Source organism: Physella acuta, unplaced genomic scaffold (genome assembly GCF_028476545.2).
Source record: "Physella acuta isolate Inbredline_101_S28 unplaced genomic scaffold, ASM2847654v3 ptg000099l, whole genome shotgun sequence".
Taxonomy (NCBI): domain Eukaryota; kingdom Metazoa; phylum Mollusca; class Gastropoda; family Physidae; genus Physella; species Physella acuta.
Genome location: NW_026731619.1, coordinates 541,402 through 562,762, shown reverse-complemented (window position 1 = coordinate 562,762; position 21,361 = coordinate 541,402). Strand labels below are relative to the sequence as shown.

The 21,361-nt window shown below is 33.0% G+C and overlaps 2 protein-coding genes across 2 annotated transcripts; one reads left to right on the top strand and one right to left on the bottom strand.

Annotated features, from left to right (window-relative positions):
• Positions 1 to 1,381: 1,381 nt before the first annotated feature.
• LOC131930677 (spermatogenesis-associated serine-rich protein 1) lies at positions 1,382 to 6,840 on the bottom strand. Its single transcript, XM_059287265.1, has 7 exons — positions 6,677 to 6,840; positions 5,657 to 5,807; positions 5,261 to 5,373; positions 4,604 to 4,753; positions 4,282 to 4,405; positions 3,815 to 3,898; positions 1,382 to 3,135 (listed from the first exon to the last, which is right to left on the bottom strand). The coding sequence occupies exons 1-7, from the start codon at positions 6,717 to 6,719 to the stop codon at positions 2,997 to 2,999; spliced, it is 804 nt and encodes a 267-aa protein (XP_059143248.1). The 5' UTR covers positions 6,720 to 6,840; the 3' UTR covers positions 1,382 to 2,996.
• A 1,752-nt stretch (positions 6,841 to 8,592) lies between these two features.
• On the top strand, positions 8,593 to 21,228 carry LOC131930592 (importin subunit alpha-7). Its single transcript, XM_059287155.1, has 14 exons — positions 8,593 to 8,932; positions 12,617 to 12,748; positions 12,831 to 12,917; positions 13,087 to 13,183; positions 13,286 to 13,377; positions 13,474 to 13,605; positions 13,700 to 13,788; positions 14,582 to 14,681; positions 14,859 to 15,022; positions 15,122 to 15,200; positions 16,036 to 16,161; positions 16,270 to 16,397; positions 16,486 to 16,661; positions 16,797 to 21,228. Exons 1-14 carry the CDS (start codon positions 8,921 to 8,923, stop codon positions 16,985 to 16,987), a joined length of 1,605 nt encoding a protein of 534 aa, XP_059143138.1. The 5' UTR covers positions 8,593 to 8,920; the 3' UTR covers positions 16,988 to 21,228.
• Positions 21,229 to 21,361: the final 133 nt, after the last annotated feature.

The following is a 21,361-nucleotide window of genomic DNA, read 5'->3' as shown; positions in this document are numbered from 1 at the left end:
AGATGCCAGATTTTACGTAGATTTTGATGTAGATCTAGTAACTTTATTACGTAAACTAGATCTTAGTCTTAGGCTCTTAGCCTAGCTATCAGTAATCAGTATCAAAGGCTGAATGTAATCAATGTATGCAGATAATGTGCATACCTTTTAGTACGTTGTGATTATTTTTTTAAAACAGCTTATACATTATTATGACTTGTTTTACAGATCTACAATGCCTGCACAAAAGTTGTATGCAAAAAAGGGACAGGCTTCCAGAAAGCAGAAGGCTACATTGAAGTACATTGGCTAAGGCTTGTGCTACCAAGCAGCAAAAATCAGCTCTTGCAGGATCTACTGCAGATCCAGAGGCTGCTGGTTCAAGCACAACTACTGCTGCCACTACATCAACTGCTGCCACTGCATCAATTGCTGCCACTTCACCCACTGCTGCCACTTCACCCACTGCTGCCACTGCATCAATTGCTGCCACTTCACCCACTGCTGCCACTGCATCATCTGCTGCCACTGCATCAACTGCTGCCACTGCATCATCTGCTGCCACTGCATCCACTGCTGCCACTTCACCCACTGCTGCCACTTCACCCAAAGCTGCCACTGCATCAACTGCTGCCACTGCATCATCTGCTGCCACTGCATCCACTGCTGCCACTTCACCCACTGCTGCCACTTCACCCAAAGCTGCCACTGCATCAACTGCTGCCACTGCATCATCTGCTGCCACTGCATCCACTGCTGCCACTTCACCCACTGCTGCCACTTCACCCACTGCTGTCACTGCATCAACTGCTGCCACTGCATCATCTGCTGCCACTTCACCCACTGCTGCCACTGCATCAACTGCTGCCACTGCATCCACTGCTGCCACTACACCCACTGCTGCCACTACTCCTACTACTGGATATACAACCATCCCCACAGTGGTCAGTGCCTCCAAGAGAAAACTTAGCATGTTTTCTCAATGTGAAGCACCTCAAGCTACTACAGTAGGAGGGCTGGTCATTGTAGACCTGGCTGAAGTAAACGCCCTCTTTTCGGCAGCTCAGTGCAGTACATGTCAAGGGCCCTTGCAACTTATTTTGACTGGACGCAAGGGTCTAGCACATCAACTGCAAGTCAGCTGCAGTGTGCAACTCCATAGCAGCAGGATCAAGCTCCAATATGAGTAGCAGCGACAGGTGTTATGATATCAACAAGAAATTTGTCGCTGCTTTCCTCAACATAGGATTAGGCTATGCTGCTATGGATAAGTTTTGCAATGCCATGGCCATTGAAGGAATGACAGAGTCATCATACTGCAATATCCTGAACAAAATATCAATTTCTTCAAAACTATAAAATAAAACAGAAAACTTTTAGAAATACATTTGTTGAGATAAAATTATTTATTCTGAATAAGATTAATTTCCTATTTTTTAAAAGAAAAATCTTACATTTTATAATACAAGAAAGAGAAAAATAAAGTAAAATATTATAATACTTAAAGTGCTCACAAAAATAAGGTGAAATTCTTGTCAGACTAATTGCTATTTGTAAGTGCAAAAATAAAAATGTATATACTCCATATTGGAAAAATAATCAATAAACCAGATAATTTTATTTTAAAGATAATACTTTAGAAGATAGACCTTTAGTCATGAAGCATTTGTAGATATTTTAATGCTGAGCATGTAATTTACCAGCTTGATTATGTATTTGATATGCCAGATTTTTTAACCATGTGTATCACAAGACAATTTACAAAATAGATGTTTTGGCTTGATTGGCAGGGATCACAGTAAACATAATTCATTAACCATGTTGGCGAAAATACTGATTATCACTAAGAAATTCATTACCTGGGTTTAAATGGATATTTCATTACTCTGAGCTCATAATATTTAAATAATACTTTTATGAAATAAATATACATGATGACATTGTACAAATTAGAGCACCCACACCTCAAAGCACACTAACATAGCTAACATAGAGAAATGACCATTAAAGTACTCAATGGTAACACAGCACCATTCACAACTTTTACAAAGAATAACGTCCATTCATGCACACTGTATTTGTTTACATAGAACTATGCACTCAATAAAACACTGGCCACTGAAAAATTAAACAAGAATCAGCAAAATGTAAAGAGGAAATAACAGATGTTTTTGGCACAAGAAGCTTTCAATTATTTTTGTTGATTTAAAATTTGACATTGTAAATAGTTGATTTTAATATTTTTACATTCATATTGAGCAAATATAAATATAATTTTTAAAATAATACATTGATTTAATACTGAAAGAGTTTTAAAAAATTAATGTGGTTCATACTTTCTTCTTATAAGTTAAAAAAGATGGCTAAATCAAATATTTATTTTCATGAATTGCAGAATGCTTTTTGGTCATGAATGCTAAAATACTGATATGAATACTTATGATCTTGAATACTTCCATTTGATATTTAGCAGATACATAAAATATCTCCAAAATCCATTTAATGAAGTTATAGTTTGAACATTCAACATGAATAATGATCCAATTGGTACAGAAAGAAGGAAAATAGAAAAACAGGGTTCACTAAAAAGTTTTTCTAAAATGATATTTGACATGTAATAAAAAAGATAAATTGTTTCTAAAAATTGGAAGATATTTCTCTTTAAATGTACAATAATTGAGACAAAATACTTATAAAAATATATAATGTATCACAGACAGTGTTAAAAATACTGTATGAAAACATAGCTGAAAATAGACCAACAAAAAAGTACATCAAAGCATAAACATCGTGCAAAAACAATACAATGATTTTTACAATAAGATTTAAATTTCTCTTTCTTAATTATAAATGGGTATTTAAAAATTTTAAAAACCTTTTCTAAACAGTTATCAAAGATTCTTTAATAAAATTCAACTCAGTTTAATCATTTGTAAAATATCTTAAAACAAAGACATATTCCTTTCTTCTATCATTCCTTAGTGTAACTGTCCTAATGAAATGACAACAAACAACTGCTAATACTTCTTGGGGATATCAGCTGGGTTTATGACAGGTTTCAGTAGAGGTTTGGCAGGCTGCCACGTCTCTAGTTGTTTGACTTCCTCCACTGCCTCATGGTGCTGCTTTATCTCTGTCTTTTGTCTGTAAGTCTCCCTTGGTTGATTGAAAAAAATGGAATCAGAAAAACTAATTATGTTAAACACAATCTTTTACTAGTAAAGATTCCTGTTTAGACTTAACAATCCATTAGGCAGATGAAGTAGAGTTCATATGTTTCTTGAACCCAGCTTATGAAGGGACAATGTGGTCAGCACAATGCCCGACCACCTTTACTTTCCCTTACATGAGTTAGGTATAAGTCAGAGCTAGATGGACTCAGGAATGTTCAAATAACTTGGACCTGGATTCGAACTGAAGACTTTCGGGTTAGCATACTTGCGTTCCAACGCTAAGCCACGCCAACCCACAATCTTTTACTAAACATACTGAGTTTAGCTACTTTAGTAAACCCAGAAGGAAGTCATCCATAAATTATGTTGCATCAGAGTATCCAACTCCCACCCCATCATCTTGAAACATCACTAAACATCACTCGAGCCCACATCTCTCACAAGTCACCCGACATCATAAAAACAACACCAGTCCCCTCCCTGTGTGTGTAGTGAGTGTAGAGGCAGCATTTACAGATGAGCCCAGTGACATTGCTCAATCACAAAATAAAGATAGGACCAGGGCTGAGTTCTTTGCTTAGAAAACTTTATAATTATTTAGAGTGTCTAACTGTTAATATTTATTTAGCTAACACATTTTATGTAATAATAAAATCACTCACTTTTTTATCTGTGGCAAAGGTATAAGTGGGACAAATGTGTCTGCTTTTCTTTTAAGTATTGGCGAATAAGGAGAGTTTCCAATGCTTCATTAGAATACAAATTGAAAATGTTTGTTTCAGCAAGAGAGAATAAGCAGAATTTGTGTAAAGCTTTGTATTATTCAAAGTATCTTTAAAACAACAAAGTCAATTCATAAAAAAGTCAATAATTTAGAATAATAGAAGTTCATGTTTACAAAAAGTTTTAATGTAACAAACTAGAGAGCTTTAAAATAAAGAGTGAATTTTAAATATCTCATAATTGAGATCAAATTTTAAATTGAATTTTACTTGAAATTAAAAATTAATATTAATTTAGAAAAATAAATATTTTAAAAAGTTTTCTGTATCATATTAATAGTTAACGTTTGAGCTTTTAGTGTCAATTATTTTTGCTAGAGTTACCTACAGCCTACACATTTATTTACCTGAACTTAGGTATATGACTATCTTCTGTGGCTTTATAAAAGCTAGGTGAATATTCAGGAACTTGATAGCTTTTATCACCTGGTGAGGCTTCACTTAGAGAATTGCGCTTGTCAATTACATTTTCTGATCAAATAATATTTAAACAATAAAAATAAAGATAGATGGGTGGAATTAGTTTACTATTTATTTGTTGTAGGTTAGAAATAATTTCAAATTCATATAAAACTGATGCCAGAAACTGGTTAAACAACGGTTTCTTCTAATCCTTTTTTTTTTTAAAATAATTCCTCATGTAAATTTTAAAGGTAAAATAAGTCTAACCTTGTCGACCTTTTCCAAACAAAATGGAATCTGACATCTCATTGTCAGATATCAAAGTTGCTTTATGCACACCATCAAACACACACCTGAGCCCAACTCTTTTGTGACCAGGATCTAGAAGCCACTCTTCTTTAGATCTTGAGTATGTGACTGACAAAAAAATTTTTTTATTAGTTTAGCACACATATACAAACAAGCTTCAATAAAGCAATTTCAATTAAACCACTAAATTATTTAGACTAATGTAATTCTAATATTCACAATAAGTAAGTTGTATATTTTAATACTGTCAGTATAATCGCTCAGTTACTAAAACATATTACTGAAATTAAAAATCCATCTAATGAATGACATGTCAAGATTTTTGTAAAAGCATATAAAATCATTTAAAGTTAGCAAGTTTGGCAGTGACTTTTATAAAGTATTTTAAAATAGATTGCATTTGAAGATTTTTCAAGAGGTCAAACAAAAAAAACATTTAACTGAAGTCGTTTAACTGTTATTCGTTTGTAACAGGAGACTGTTGAGTTTGATGTGAAAATTAAACTCCTTTCATGCATGGGTTACTATGACACTTACATAAGATTTACTAAAACAATGAAGAAAAACACTTATGTACATATAAGACACCAACTTATATTTTATTTATAAACCTACAAGGGTAAGCCCTCATCTTTTTCCAGTTGTCTGGCCAGATCTCAGCTGCTGGGTACTGGGGATTTTCTGGGTGAGGAATGTATTTCAGCCGGGAACTCCAATCAGGGCCAACTCTTGCAAAAAGAAAATCAAAATTTAAATATGCCTCAGGCAATGTGAGAGCATTTGATTGCTTACTTCAAAAGTCCTGAGTTTGAACCTTACAAGTAAGAGTAAAGATGAAGAAAAGAAAAACATGCATAGGTGAAACACCCAACATTTTATAACGTGTAATTAAACATATTTGGGGACTAATTAATACATTATTTATATGAAAGTTAAACAATAATTCGGATGTTATTCACATAAGATCTTTAATCTTGATATTGTAGATAGGTTTTTATTTTAAACACATACTCTGTGTATTCAACATTGATGTTTAGGTTGTGGGGTCTCCATTCATCTTCTTTCCCAGAGTTATGTGGAATGTATCGGCGACCTCTAGGCTTGTTCGGCACCAGTGGTCCAGGCTGGTTATGGTTTTCAGGGAAGTGCCGCTTCTCTCTTTCTGAAAAACACCAAAATTTAATAAAACTAAATTTTATTAAAAATTAAAGTGACTTAAACTTAAAATCGATATATTTATTCTCAATGTGTTTAACTTAAACTATGTTTCAGCAGGAACAATGTAGCTGAGTTATACTTTGGTCATGGTTTCCCAAGTACTTATCATAACATACTACTTACACTGGAAAATAAGACCATAATTGCCTTAAATCAGTCTGTGACTTAAATTAATTAATTTAGTAGATAACTTATAAATCTATTTTATATAATATAAAATATAATAGGAGTTTTAGATGTATAATTACCCTTAGATTGTTAGGAGTATTGTAATCTCACATCTAGTTTTATGGTTAGAAAATAGGTCTAGGTGTATGGTAGGACTAGGGTTGGGGTTAGGGATAGGGTTAGCTTTGACATTAGTGATTTTTTAGTCAAATGTGTATTTTAGTTCCCCACCTCTAACAAAACACCCCCTTTTTAAGAAGAATCTATTACTGTGCTATTTTCAGACACTGTATTACACCATGTAATAATATAATCATTATAAAAAATATGATAATACTTTAAGTTTTTAAGTCTTTTTAATAGACCTTCTTTAATTGTATGCTTTCTACTAACTTATATTTATTAATATTATATAATATTAGCCAAATTGGCTATTAATAAATAATTACTAATTATTATTATAGTTAAAGTATATAATTATAGCATTTCGTTATTCATTATATTAAATATTATAATTATTTATTATTATTGAATAATATATTTAAATTTAATTAGATTATATAATATATAATTATTCAGCAGGCCTAGCGGATTATTTTTTTAAGTTTCTTTTTTTAGTAAAGGTTGAATTAAATATACTTTTACCGTGCCGTCCAGGCTTTCCTATTTCAGTTGTTACGTGAATCATATTAAAATTAATATTTAGATTCTATTTATTACAATGAAAATGTTAATTCTACATAATTCTTTTTGTTTACACTATTTTTAACAATAGTCGCCATGATTGATGCTAAAATAATCTCCATGGAACCATGGGGTAACGCTAACAGCTGGAAAATTAAAAACTGCCGTAAAAGACTGCAAAAGCAAATTGTAATTTATTTGTATTGGGAATCTAAGTTATAATTTTAAAAAATCTTTGTAGTTGTAATATTGTATTTTATTAAAATTTATCAATTCAGCCTTCTCAACTGTTTTTGGGTGAATAAGGTGTAGTCATTTTTTACCTTTGGCGCATGAACCTTAAAAGCCTGTTAAATGATGCTTTTAAGGCTTTGTTTTTGCATTAAATATGAATGCTGCAGCTTAGAAATAATAATAAAAGACGTGTTGGGTCTTATATTCTTGAAATTATCCGTATGTTAATTTTGCATCTCTTGAAAAGTAATAGTCAAGAGTTTTTTTAGTTCGTTTACTTGAAGTCAGGTCAACAATGCAGACACCAATTTCTTTACAGAATTGGTTTCAGTGGTGAAATTGCCCGTCGGGTCTACCGGGAAAAATCCCAATGGTACTTAGAAAAATCTAGCCCCCCCCCCTCCAGAAAAAATCTCGTCCCTTTAGGAACGTCAATTCTGTAAGTCATTTTCAAGTTTTGATTTTTTTTTTTACTACTCCCACGTACTATGGTGTAAAACTCAGGCTTTGATGGAGAAAAAAAAAGCATAATGAAATGCGTCGGGCCTCTTGGACATAGCCAGTCCACCCCTGATTAGTTTTCTAAAACTATTGTATGTACGCTAATTAGTCTAACACGTCGTTGAAATGTGCAACTCATGATTGCTTAGCCCTTGGTTAAATTTTGTGAGCCATCCTCTTAAATAAATGACAGTACGAAATTTAAGTAGATTTTAATCGCTTAATCTATAGTTAATCTTTACCCCCCCCCTCCCCAACCCCTTCGGCATCCAAACACATTGTTTTAATGGTTTTTTTTTTTTTTTTTTTTTTTTTTTTTTTTTTTTTTTTGATGAATACAAATTGATGCCAGAGGGTGGGTAACATTTGCTAAATTCTGAAAGATGGCTGTGAAGTTAAATTACAAATGATACATCATTTAGTAAACTTACTGTTTTCATTAATTTTATTTTTATATGGGAAGGTTGGGGGTCGGGTGGTAAAGTGGCCGACTGCTGACTATACTACACCCTTCATATGTCGAGCACACTGAGAAAAGGTGATCTCAACTTTACCTGCCCCATCGACCGTCATGTTCAAGAGGGTACTTAATTTTTACTTTTTCCTTGTGAAGATAGGCCAACACTATATATAGTTTAACTCAAAATTAAATCTCCATTCGTTTTTAAAAATATATTTTCAACCTTTTTTAATTTTGAATATATATATATATATATATATATATATATATATATATATATATATATATATATATATATATATATATATAACCCCTTTCTCTGTGATATCACTAGTATCTATCTGATTCGCAAAACTTTTTTTTTAAATGCCAACGGTATATTTTTTGCATTAAATTAATTAATTAAAAGCAGGATCCCAAAAAATGGGTTTAGTGAGTAGAAAGAAAAAATAAGGAAAGAATAATTAAATAAAACTAAATTCAACACTTTTTTTATCGTTTATGTTCGATTGCTGAGACTCCCAAGTTAAAATTTTAAAAATCCCATTTTTAATTTATTTGCCCTCGTTTACAGGATGGTAATATAGGTAGAAAAAAGTTATTAAAAACATTTTAGCGAGTTGATTCGAATTGAATTATTTACCCACCACCTCATCAGACCCTTCTCACTGTTGAAATGTTTTCTCGCGACCTTCGAGAAATAATAAAAATATTTTTAAATACAATGAAATAATAATTTTGTGAATATATGTTAAAATGTATGGAAATTCTGAAATTAGAAATAAAAATAATCAGTAATATATATTGACAAAATAACGGTATCAACAATAATTTGTTCGGGTTGTCGCACATGGCTAACTTCCTGTCAATGTCAGTCATATTATAAAGTATATTATATTACACAGTTAAAATAGGCAAACAGCCTGAAAGAAAACCAAAGTTCAATAAATACTCATACTTTTCGCTAATACTTGATATCCCATATTGTCATCTCAGTGATACAACCATTAATGCCATCAGCGGTAAGAAAAAAAAACCATTTTAGTGTAAAATAGTTTAGTTGAAAGAACATTTTAAAATATTACGACGACACCGGTTTCATTTTGAAAATTTTGTTCACGAACTTCAACACTCAACACTCATTATTGGCAATATAATTGTGCTACGTTTAAAAATAGTAGGCCTGGATCTAGATCTATATCATCAGTCACTGTTAGATCTATTAGTTGGGGCTTGAATTTTAGAATCTACTCTAGCCTAGTCCTAGATCCAGATTCTAAATCTAGATTCTAGAGTAGAATCTAGATTCTAGATCTAGAATCTAGATCTACATCAAAATTCAAAGTAGCTGGCATCAAGTGACCAAACTCATTACCACTACCTACAGTACACCCCTTTTCTTAGAAAATGTCTAGAGGGGGTGTGGGGAAATTGCGAGACGCGAAATGGCGAGGCGGGAAAATGCGAGAAGCGCGAGAAAACGGTCGGTCACGTGACTTTTTTGTCTCGCATTTTACCACAACCCGATACTTACGCTGGGTGGTGATGAAATGCGAAGATTTCTGCGAAAAATTTGCGCACCCGATCTTTAGTGGTATTTGGTCCAGACTTCAAAGACGTTTCTTTACATTGTTAAAACTTCCGATTTTTCCGTCGCTAGACATACTGATGATTTGTCAACTCCCCCCCCCCCCCCATCTTTTGTGACGACTTAGAATACCACCTTGTTCGAAACCGACGGAAATACCGCCGACGATAGATCAACTTCTGTCTTTTGTGTGGAACGCCGAGGCCGCCTGATTTACCGTCTTTGAAGATCGCCGTGCCCGGATCCGCTGCCGCCGCAAACATATTTTCTATTGTTGCATAGACATTTTGTATTATAGCCGCCGCCTACGATTTTTTTCTAGCTTTTTTACCATATAAATCTAAGCACAAGGAAATGCCTACATCATTTGGATTCAACTATTCTGGAGGTAAGAACTACTTCCTGTGTGTTTTCTCTTCCAATGTTCCTTTACACTGATTTAGATAATCTAGATAAAAAATAACAACATACAACACTCGTGTTAAAGGGTATGGCTAAATGCTTGTTTATTTTAAAACAAAACAAAAAATAATTTAAATACAGATAATAATAAAATCTAGATAAAAAATAACAACATACAACACTCGTGTTAAAGGGTATGGCTAAATGCTTGTTTATTTTAAAACAAAACAAAAAATAATTTAAATAAATAAAGATGAAAAAAGCATGAACATTTTTTTTCGCAAAATGTCTCGCTATTTACCCTTAATTCCGCAGGTATGTCTCGCATTATGTTCTCGCATTTTCCCACCTCGCCATTTCGCTTTTCGCGTCTCGCAATTTCCCCACACCCGTCTAGAGGGGTAATCCATAAATGATGTCACACTCGTAGGGGGGAGGGGGGGGTCCGTAATTTTGTGACGATGTGTGATGAGGGGGAGGGGGGGGTTCAGATGTTGCGACGTCACATTTTTGCATTATTAAAAAGCAATGTTAGAAAACGAATTTTAGACGTTATTTCGCGTTTTAGATAACTGTTTTAATAAATTGTAATAGTTTAGTTTTAGACAAGATTTTGGAAAAATATCGATGTTTTAAAAAAATTCAACTGCAATTTTGAGGGGGGTTGTAGGCTGAGGTGTGACGTCATTTTAGGGGGGGGGGGGGTCTGACTTTTTGTGATGACGTGTGACGGAGGGGAGGGGGGGGGGAGGTAAAAATCGTCAAAAAAAGCGTGATGTCATTTATGGATGACCCCAGAGTAAAGTTCCACAGCCGATCACACATAGCGGAAAATTCCAGATTTTCATCGGGCGCTATTTTGTAACCGTTTAACACTGAAACAAACCGAAAGTACTAGATCTAGATCTACCTAAACTTAGAAAATTTAAAAACTTGTCTTCCAGATGGAGAAATAAAAAAAAAATTGACATGGATTTATTTAGAAATGGACATGTGTACAGCAGTCGCAGATATCGGTAGTTTCATTATAAAGCATCCAAACAATTATTATACGAAGCTATAAACAGGCGATGGCCGCTCCGTGGTTTTAACCGCGTGCTGGAACTTTACTCTAGATCTTCAAGATCTAGTGTCTATAACTATTCCTTATTGACTTGGCCAATAGACCATATAAATATGCCTATTCCAACAATCTGAACTGACATAGCACAGTAAGCTCTGCATAGTGTGATAAATCTGCTGATTTTGGTAGGCCCTACTATTTTATATTAGAAAATCAGCTCAGTAGTGGTAACATGTAGGTAGAGTAAGACTTAGAATCCAATGAATTTCAGGATTTAAAAAAAAAATTTGCAGTTAGGCCTAACTTTTATGAAAGGGTGACTTTTTTTATAATGTAAGTGACTATTTGGATCCTGGTCCTAATAGCCCCGACTGCCATTCAGACCAGGTTTCGTCTTTAGTTACACATTCACGTCACCTGTATTAAATTTATACCTTTTGTGTTATTTGATTTTTTATGTGGACATGCTAGTATTTTGTTTATGTTTTGTATCTGTGAAATATAGTTCTGTGGATGTGCTAGTATTAGGAACAACGCTTTCTTAAAGCCATTTATTTAGCCATATCTACAAAACCATCAAATATTGACTATACAACCAAAGATATCATTGCTGAGTGGATAATGTCATGCCTCCTAAATCTCGGACTGTACTGGTTTGGCACCTTCCCCTTCGCTTATTCCTGAAAAAGTATAAGTCTGTATAGTGCAAGAAGAAAAGTTTAGCTACTGATCTATCACAAATTGTTGCATGCTTGTTTTTTTTTAAATTGTTTTTATAGATAAAAAATCTCTTCTAGATTTAGATTATTAAATATGCCAATTCTAAACATCATTGTTCCTATCATTGCCCGTTTTCTTGTCAGCAGGAGAAATATACTCACATGGTCTAGGGTGACTGTGAGTTCACTTTGGTTTAGATATCGGTAGTGAAGGCGTATGGTGTATTCATAGCAAGAACTTTGCTATCTAAGATTGTCGATGTCACTTATATATCACCCCCCCCCCCCCATCCAAGCAAATGAAAAAACGTATTTGGAGTCATTGTGGGTTCATATAATACATAAGCTTGATTAAAGCATACTACAACGATGTGAGATATTAGTGTTCAAGAAACCAGGCCTGTGAGCTTTAGTCTACATTCAGCTATTTTTATACAACTAACATTTTAAAAAAAATTGCACTGATAGGCCAAAATATTAAATTATGTTTAAATAAGAAGAGAAAAACAAAGTACATTTTTCTTGCGCTCTCAACATTAGTTTGGTCAGAGAAACTTATACCATAGGCCATTTATAATAGACCTAAGGACTTCCGTTTGCCATGACATTTGTCAGATATGTACTTAATATTATTAAAGCAAGATCGCTATAGATATTGAATTACTAGAAAAAAATCACACCAACAGAAAAAAAAAATCTTAAAAGTATTATAATTTAATGCCTGGTCCAACTGTTAAGACCCGGGTCTGAATAGATGCAGTCTTTTATAAATAGTGTTGTTTTTTTTTTTGTCATTTCTTATGAGATTTGATTCATGGAGAAAATATGAATTTTTTAAGAGGTTAAAAGAGGTTAAATTTTATTTAGTTTAAGTTTTTTTAATTGTTCCAACATGCCAAAGTTTCACTAAACATTTAATTTAAACTTTAAACAGATGTCTGACGCACCAGGCCCAGCCAATCACAGACTAAAATCTTACAAAAACAAAGCATTAGATTCTCAAGAACTCAGGAGGCGGCGTGAGGAAGAAGGAATTCAGCTTAGAAAGCAAAAGCGAGAAGAGCAGGTAAAGTCATGCAATTCAACAGTTTTAAACTCTTTTATTCTTGGCATCAGGACAGCCTTTTAAAATATCATTTTGTTTCTAGATTTTTAAAAGAAGAAATGTTGCAGTACCTGCTGGAGATGAAATTGGGCCTGGGGCGGATTTACAAGATTCTATGGTTTCCTCTACTGTAAGTTATTAAGCTATTAGTTAGGCATGGAATTTTTATTTTTTTAAGTGTACATAAAGGTGAAAAAATCAAATATGTTAAAAGAATGTTAACAGTTTAATTACAAAAGGACGAATTGTCCATGATTAACTATATTCCCTTTAAAAAAAAATATTTTAATTGTTTACAGGGAGGAATTAGCCCAGAGATGGTACAAGCACTCTACAGTGAAGAGTTAGAAGAACAAGAGTTGGCTACACAAAAGTTTCGTAAACTCTTATCTCGAGGTGAGTGAATATTTTAAGGTTATTACTGGTAAATTGAGCATGTGTGCTTTATTTCATTGTTTAAAATTTGTGACTCTTGAAACATTGCCTTTATTTTTCCAGAGCCTAATCCACCAATAGATGAAGTCATACAGACAGGCATCATCCCCAGATTTGTTGAATTTTTACAGCGTGACAACAGCTGGTCGTTACAGGTGCAGTTGCCCTTTGACTGGAAATTACCCTTTTTATAATGGATTTTCTAGCTACTTGTAAAGATTGGATCGATATGTATAAATTCTATTTTATAGTTTGAAGCTGCATGGGCCCTAACAAACATCGCATCAGGAACATCACTTCAAACACGGATGGTTATTAGTGCAGGAGCTGTTCCTATTTTTATTCGACTTCTCAATTCAGACATTGAGGATGTTCAAGAACAGGTACTACTATTTGTTAAAATATTTTTTTAGGTATTTAAATTTTCAGTATTTAAATTGAATTGAAAAAAATCTTATGTTTTCACTTTTTATACAGGCTGTTTGGGCATTGGGTAACATAGCTGGAGATAGTCCTGAATGCAGAGATTATGTATTAAATGAGGGAATCCTTGTTCCTCTGTTACAGTAAGTATTGAGTTTAAATCTTGTTGCATATAGTTCCAAATTCTCCTTTATTATTTACCCTAAACTGCTTCTCTAGGTTATTGTGGGATTCTGGATTTGTGAAGAATTTGAATATTTATTTTTAAATTCTAGAAAAGCATTTTATTAGGACTAGTGAGTCTTTTTATCGCCTACATGGCTATCCCAGTTTCACAAATGTATAGATGGTACAATATATCTATCGTTCGTGTTTCTGTCTATAAACTGCTAGCCTAGTTTTGTTTAACATTCAACAGATTTCATTTGTTTCAGAAGTTTCAATAAATGACAAGTTTAATTAACATTAAATTAATCTATTAATCTATCATTTTTGAAAATCAGAATAGGACTGGTTTTATATATTATTATATATGTAAATATTTAACCCAAATCTGGCCGAGTGGTTACACAGTACTCTTGTCCTAAATATCTGACTTCAACTTTAGGCACAGACCACAAAATAAAATTATTTGTGGTATATTAATGCCATTAATTTAATTCATTTCATACATCTTACTTAGATTTGTTCAAATAATTACCTATATTTTATTATCAGTTCTAAACATACTTTTTGTGAACCTTATGAGATTTGTGTAGAGATTTTTAAAAAAATCTCTAACTGATCATAAAATAATAAGCAAGAAGTGGCACATGTTCGTAAGGGTTAAATATTACAGATACATTTTATCATCCACCATAATGCCAACATTTTGGAAATGGTATAAAAATTGCAATATTTTAGCTATGACTGATTGTTTATTAATAATGTATTCAGTTTGCTGAGCAAATGTGCAAGCTTATCCATGACAAGAAATGCAGTGTGGTGTCTCTCAAACTTGTGCAGGGGGAAGAACCCTCCACCTGATTTCAATAAGGTACAGTTAATGTTAAGTCTACCCTGGCTATTAGCTTTAACACCTGTATTTTGTTACATTTTAATGATTGACCCTCTCCACCTGATTGTAATTTTACATAATAATGTTAGATTTTATAGTTCGTCTGGCATACGTTTGTACAGCTGTAGCATTGAAATGTTCCAACTCCTTTCCTAGGTTTGTCCTGCACTGCCTGTTCTTGCCAGACTACTTTACCATACTGATAAAGATGTTTTGGCAGATGCCTGCTGGGCTCTGTCCTATTTATCTGATGGTCCTAATGAGAAAATACAGTCAGTTATAGATTCTGGAGTCTGTAGGAGGCTTGTTGAACTCTTGATGTAAGAACTGGATTCTTTTTTTTTTGTAAATTTTTTTTTTACTAGAAATGATGAAGTCTGTTTAAGAAGAGTATTAATGGTTGTTTTATTCTAATGTAGGCACAATCACCAAAGTGTTGTGGCTGCTGCCCTCAGGGTAGTGGGTAACATAGTGACAGGTGATGATTGTCAAACACAGGTGAGTGGACTGAGGATGTTTTTTCAAGTAATATTGTGACTGTCCTTGCACTAGCTAACATTTTGTTTTAAAACTAATTTTCTCTATTTCTAGACAATTTTATGTTGACTTTTTAAATTAAACAAAGCTATTTCTCTGCCATTGGCTGTTAAGTATGTTTTTACACTAATAGTCAGATTATAATGGACCTCCGGTGAGCCCATGTTTTCAGCCTTGGTCAAGAATATCTAAGATTTTCTTTCAGCAGGGCAACTGTGGGGATCTAGATGCCAGAGTTACTCTAGTTATCTTTTATATGAGTGCACCCCAGGCCTAGGTTTGTTATCTTTCCTGAAGTATTCTTTTACAACGTTGTGTTATCAAGTTGCTGGAGAAAAGTGTGGCACATTTTGTTCTCACATTATTATTTTGACTTGAAGATTCGGGAATCCTTTTAAGGCCTGATTTAAGCAGTTGGTTCAAATGTATTGTGTTAGCAGGTGTAGTTTATTGTTCTCTTTGTATTACATTTTGTTTGAGGCTTACACATCTGACAACTCCATTCTTTAAGTCTGCATTATTTCTTGTGGTTTCTTATGTAATTTGTTTTTGAGATTGTTTGTAGAAATCTGCATATTTTGTTTCTTCATTCAAGAATTGGCTCTATTGCATTCAAAGAAATGATCTTGACTGACCTTGTGTTTTCATTTAGTCAAGTCTTTTGTGTTTATTTGATGTGATTTGACTATCAAATTGTTTTTGTGTTTGTTTTATTTTTAAAAAATAACAGTTCAGTTAACATAGTTTGTCCAGTCGATCACTTGTCTTAAATTTATTTTTGCTGTTCCCTATGCAGGTGATCATTAATTGCTCCTCTTTACCGTGTTTGTTGCATTTACTGGGCAGTTCTAAAGAATCTATACGTAAAGAAGCCTGCTGGACTATCTCAAACATTACTGCTGGTAACCGGCAACAGATTCAGGTAGTGCTCCTTAGTCTAATTAGTTTGATTTAGTGGAAGATGATCCTTTTGTTGTTTATGGCAGAGACTAGATGTGATTGTTAATCAACACCATTTCTTCAATTCCAGAATGTTATAGACTGTAATATATTCCCTGTTTTAATTGATATACTGGGTAAGGCTGAATTTAAAACAAGAAAGGAAGCTGCTTGGGCTATAGCTAATGCCACATCTGGAGGCTCCCCAGAACAAATCAGGTATCTATTGGATTTACAAAAATAAAATATTCAAGGGTTTACTATTTGATTTTAATCATTGTCTTTGATAAACATTTTTTTTTTTCAGATTTTTAGTAGATCAGAACTGTATCCCACCTCTGTGTGACTTGCTAACTGTAATGGACAGTAAGATTGTGCAAGTGGCGCTAAATGGTCTGGAAAACATCCTTAGACTGGGTGAAGCAGATGCTAAACAGGGAAATGGAATAAATCCTTTTGCAGTTCTTATTGAGGAATGCTATGGTATGCTGCTTTTAAATAAATCAATTCCATCATGTTCTTTAACACTTCTGTATATTGTTTGATTTTTAAAAATACAGTACCGAACCGAAATTTGATTTTTCAGTTTTAATTATTTTTTTTTTGGTTTTTCTTTAGGTCTCGATAAAATTGAGTTTCTCCAAAGCCACGAGAATCGTGAAATTTATCAGAAAGCTTTTGATATCATTGAGCGCTACTTTGGCACAGAAGAAGAAGACAAAGCATTGGCCCCACAAATGGACCAGGCCTCTCAGCAGTATCAGTTTTCTGGAGACACAAGTACCCCCATGGGTGGCTTTCAGTTTTGATATGCAGCTAAACATAGTCACTATATCTTTTGGTTTTACTATATGTAAGTTTAATAGTCTAAAATAGTTTGTACAAAGCCTTAAAAGTAGCTCTGTGTTCTCTCAGTGCGTGTTTATTAAAACAATATTTTTTTTTTTTAAAGTATCTCAGTACAGTTTCTTATTATTGTTCTCGTTGGTGTTAGCTAGTTCAGTTAAAAAATGTTTCATATTCTTAATTTTATAATTATTAAATATATAAATCTATATTCTAAAACTGATAAATGTGTGAACATAGTGATTTGCCAACACTGATATGTAGCTGTGCTCAAGAGACTGGAATGCTTCAGTGTCCATTAACTAGAGCTGTCAACTAACATTGTTCTCTTACTAGAGAGTTGTTTTTGCATGCTAATTTGACTGGTTAGTTTGTAAAGTTAGCATTTTCAAACTTTTTAAACAGCTCAGCATGAACATAAAAATTCACCACCATTAGATTTAATCCTGACTAGCCAGCTACAAAAAGGACTGATTTTTCTCGGGCAAAGCTACAAGTTCTAAAAAAAAATTCAAGTCAATTTACAAAGTCAACGTTCAAAATTTTTCATTTTTTGAATCAATAGTTAAAATTTTGATTGGTTTTCTTTAAAGTTTTTTTTAACTTATTGGTCAAGCATCATTTGTTGACTTTGCAAAATTAACATTGCAAATAAAAAACACTATATTCACAACTTATGTACAGAGCTTAGGTACAATGTGCAGATATGCAGACAAGTTGACTTTTTATAGTAACGCTATCAGTATTTAACGGATGTAAATCAACTCCTTGTATCTGCAGACTTGATGTATGCATATTTTCTCATTGTACCAAAGATCAATATGAACCCCCATGTTCAAAGAATCTTCAAGCTACTCACAGTTCTAGGGGAAAAAATATTTTTCAAATCCTCAAATGCCAAAATTTTCCACACTGACTTTCTAAATTTGTTTTCTTAAAGAACCATTCGTCAGAGTTTTAACTTGTAATTTTAATCTATGCCAATAGCTTTTATATTCATTTTTTTCACCTAGAACTGTGGAAGCACTAAAGAAACCATATGGTTTCTTCTTGCAACATACGCCCTGCCATACTGTGAGGAAAACTGAAGTGCACTTAATATCATTCATTTTATTTGGTAATACGTGCATCTGCAACTTTTTGAATCAATTTTGAGCAACCAAAATTTCTTTTGTTGAAAAGTTAAGCAATTCAAATTGTGTTGGCAAGTTCCAGTTAGAAGTTGAGGACTAGTAAAAAGATGTTTTTCTTTTTTTTTTTTTTACTGTTGCCATGAGTCAGATGCGTACCTGTTTAGTAATAAAGATCTGAATGATGTTGATGTAAATCAATCCTAAAGACTGCTTTAGAGTTGTGAGGCTACCAAAGGATGCATGACTAATTACCACATTTTCTACTCAGTGAAACCAAATACCAAGCTGTGATGATTTATGTTCAATTCTAGAATAGCAAGTTTACCCAATGCTTGATTCATGCCTTAGATACCTTTGATCATAGTATGGCAGGACAGCACTTTCTTCACCCAAACAAAGTCTTTCATTCACACGCCCAAGTACTTCCAGGGACATGCCATTTGCAAGACAAGCTACAATATTTTAGCATTATTTTTTACATGCATTCAATACTATGTCCAACCATGCCATAACAATCATGTCAATTGTCCTGTTATTTATTTATTTTTCCACAATTTCTATAAATAGTTTGTGAAGAGTGATTGGGTGTGCATGTCTAATTTGACCTGTCTGTGCACTTTAGACTGCAGCATGCATCATGCTTGTTCCACATCAGGTGATGGGTTACAGGGGAGTCAAATTTCAGTTTTTTGTCTTTTAAAAACTCATGATAGTCCCAAACACCATTTTTCTTTCGGACTCTGTCCATTAGTGAATTGTACAGTATGTAAGTGTTTGAATGCATTTATTTTAATTTAGTTAGTAATCTGGCTGCACATGTTAAAATTGTTTCATTCTTGTAAAGTAAATTTCTATGTGATGTGAACAGATTTTGCTCCTGGAAGGTGATTTATTCAAATGTATACGCTGTAAAATGTAAATGCATGTGTATCTACATCTGAAAAGATAATATTAATTAAATATTGTATTTTATCTTTTGCTTTCACCTTTATGCTTTTAGCATGTCTCCTCTGAAGCAAATTTTGATAAGCTTTTGGCTCAGGTTTTTGGATTTGCAGTGTCGTGTAGCTCTTTTTCTGCAGTAAATACCCCATAGTAGTTTTTGTGTGCAAGACAGAATAGATTCACCACTGAAATTTTAAAAAATAAGCGATTAAATAAAAGTTCTAATAGATCATTTAAATTAATCATTGCTTTTTGAATTTTCAACATTTGCCGGTATTTATAACTTTATTTCCAGTATCTGATATATTTATTTTGAAGTTGTACATTTTTGCTTCTTTCTGAGCAGCCACTATTCTTGGTGTCATGTTATGGAAAGTATTGTGTTCAGTCTTTTAACTCCAATTTTCTTGTACTCTGTGTTTGACATTCTAAACAACCACACCAACCATTTCAACAGAAGTAAGCATTGGTCATTCATCTACAGCCTAGTTTAAACACTTCAATGCAAATCATTGTGACAACTTTTTTCATGCTTTTTTTTTTTTTCTTCAGTATTTTACTTTGTGAAAAAAAAAACATACTGGTGTGAATGAATAATCTTGTAAAGTAATTCAATTAACAGTTTTTCATAATTGATAATTTAGAGAAAAATTACATGTGTTCATTATTAGTTTTAAGTGTGGGCAGTTGTGTTTCTTGGTAAATTTTGTCTGATTTTGGTATTTCTCTCATCATAAATGTTTATACCATAATAGAAAGTATCTATTTTGAGTCCAATTAGTTTTATTTCCTCTTTAGTTTGATAAGCAACTCAAAAATCTGAGAAAGGGATTATCTTGATTTATATCACTGCTTGCAGACAGTACATGTTAGCTACTGATACTTATAGCACATCCTATTTAAGTTTTTTAATAGAATATTTAATCCCAGCTGAAATAGTTGATGCATGTCTAGAATTTTAAAAATTTTGACACTCTTCCCTTAGCTTGTCAAACAGTGACTTAACTAATCTGTCCTTTTAATGTTAGAACTCATCAATTCTTAATCCCTGAGTATCCTTTCAACATGCACACATATGATTAAATAAATATACTTTCATTTCCTCAGGGATAATCTTTTTAACTGTCAAATATGCATAGGGCTATCTGCATTTTATTCCTATAGTCAATGATTTTTCAGTGTTTACCTTTTTTTCACTCAGTATGCTGTCTGACATTTTATAATTCATTTTTGTATGTAGTACTGATAATTCTTTTAACCGCTTTGTCTGTTATGTAAATAAGATGTGAGTTTGTCTGACTTTAAGGTTAAAATACCTAGACACCGTATAGTTTTATATTGGCCAAAATTTTAAAACCTATTTCTGCTTTTGTCATTAGCTGTTAAAATTTTTACCAACCAAAAGAAAGTTTTAACCTGTATCAGACAATGTACATTTGCCTCCAATATTTCTTGCTCATTTCTGTACATACTTTTTGTCTTGTGTCCAAGTGTTGCCTAGTTCATCACAGCTATTTGTATTGCAAACTATTTATTGAGCTTTGTAACTATGGGAGATTACATTGTACCTTGTGTCTATTAGAAATTTAAATATTCTGTATGAAAGAAACTAGACAACTCTGCTAAAATGTATGTCTGTTAACGGGTGTTGACATACAAATCTTTGACGATTTATCTTCAGTTAGTGTTTGTTTAAGGAGTATTATGTTGTCTCTTGTGATAAAATATTGCCCAAACTTTTAAGACTGTAAATGGCAGGCTAAAAGTTAGCCATATAATATGCTAAGTTGGGCTCATTTTGTTAAACTACCCAGTGGTTTACTAGATCACTGGCCACTCTGAAGCTTTGTAGTGTCAGTGAGATTAAGCCTGTAAACACCTGATGAGCTATATAGTCTGTTTTAGGTCTCTCTGTTTTAGTAATGTTTTGTTGTGTACATTTAAATTTTGTTGTAGGTTTCTTGTTTTAGTAGTGTTTTGTAGTATATGTCCTTTGGTGAATTGTGCATTTTTGTTTTTAAAACTTGGCTATGTTTTTTTTTGTTGCATTTTTAATGAAATAAATTGTTTTAACCCATCTCATGGACATACACTATACACAAGCCAAATAAAACTAAACAGTCATATACAACTTGTTCCGTTGTTCTTTTCCTCCAGCCATACTGGGTTTCTCCAAGCTAAGACCTGACACTGTAGGAATAGATGCTTTTTTACAAATAGTTAAAATATTTTGATACTATTACATTGTTAGTAGTGTTA

Excerpts from the sequence above, each read along its gene's own strand:
- LOC131930677 (XM_059287265.1), bottom strand. The coding sequence starts at position 6,719 with ATGATTCACGTAACAACTGAAATAGGAAAGCCTGGACGGCACG. Across the intron at positions 5,808-6,676 it reads AGGAAAGCCTGGACGGCACG|AAAGAGAGAAGCGGCACTTC; the intron begins GTAAAAGTATAT and ends GGTGTTTTTCAG. Across the intron at positions 3,136-3,814 it reads CCTTTGCCACAGATAAAAAA|GGAGACTTACAGACAAAAGA; the intron begins GTGAGTGATTTT and ends CAATCAACCAAG.
- LOC131930592 (XM_059287155.1), top strand. Across the intron at positions 12,918-13,086 it reads ATTCTATGGTTTCCTCTACT|GGAGGAATTAGCCCAGAGAT; the intron begins GTAAGTTATTAA and ends AATTGTTTACAG. Across the intron at positions 13,378-13,473 it reads ACAACAGCTGGTCGTTACAG|TTTGAAGCTGCATGGGCCCT; the intron begins GTGCAGTTGCCC and ends TCTATTTTATAG.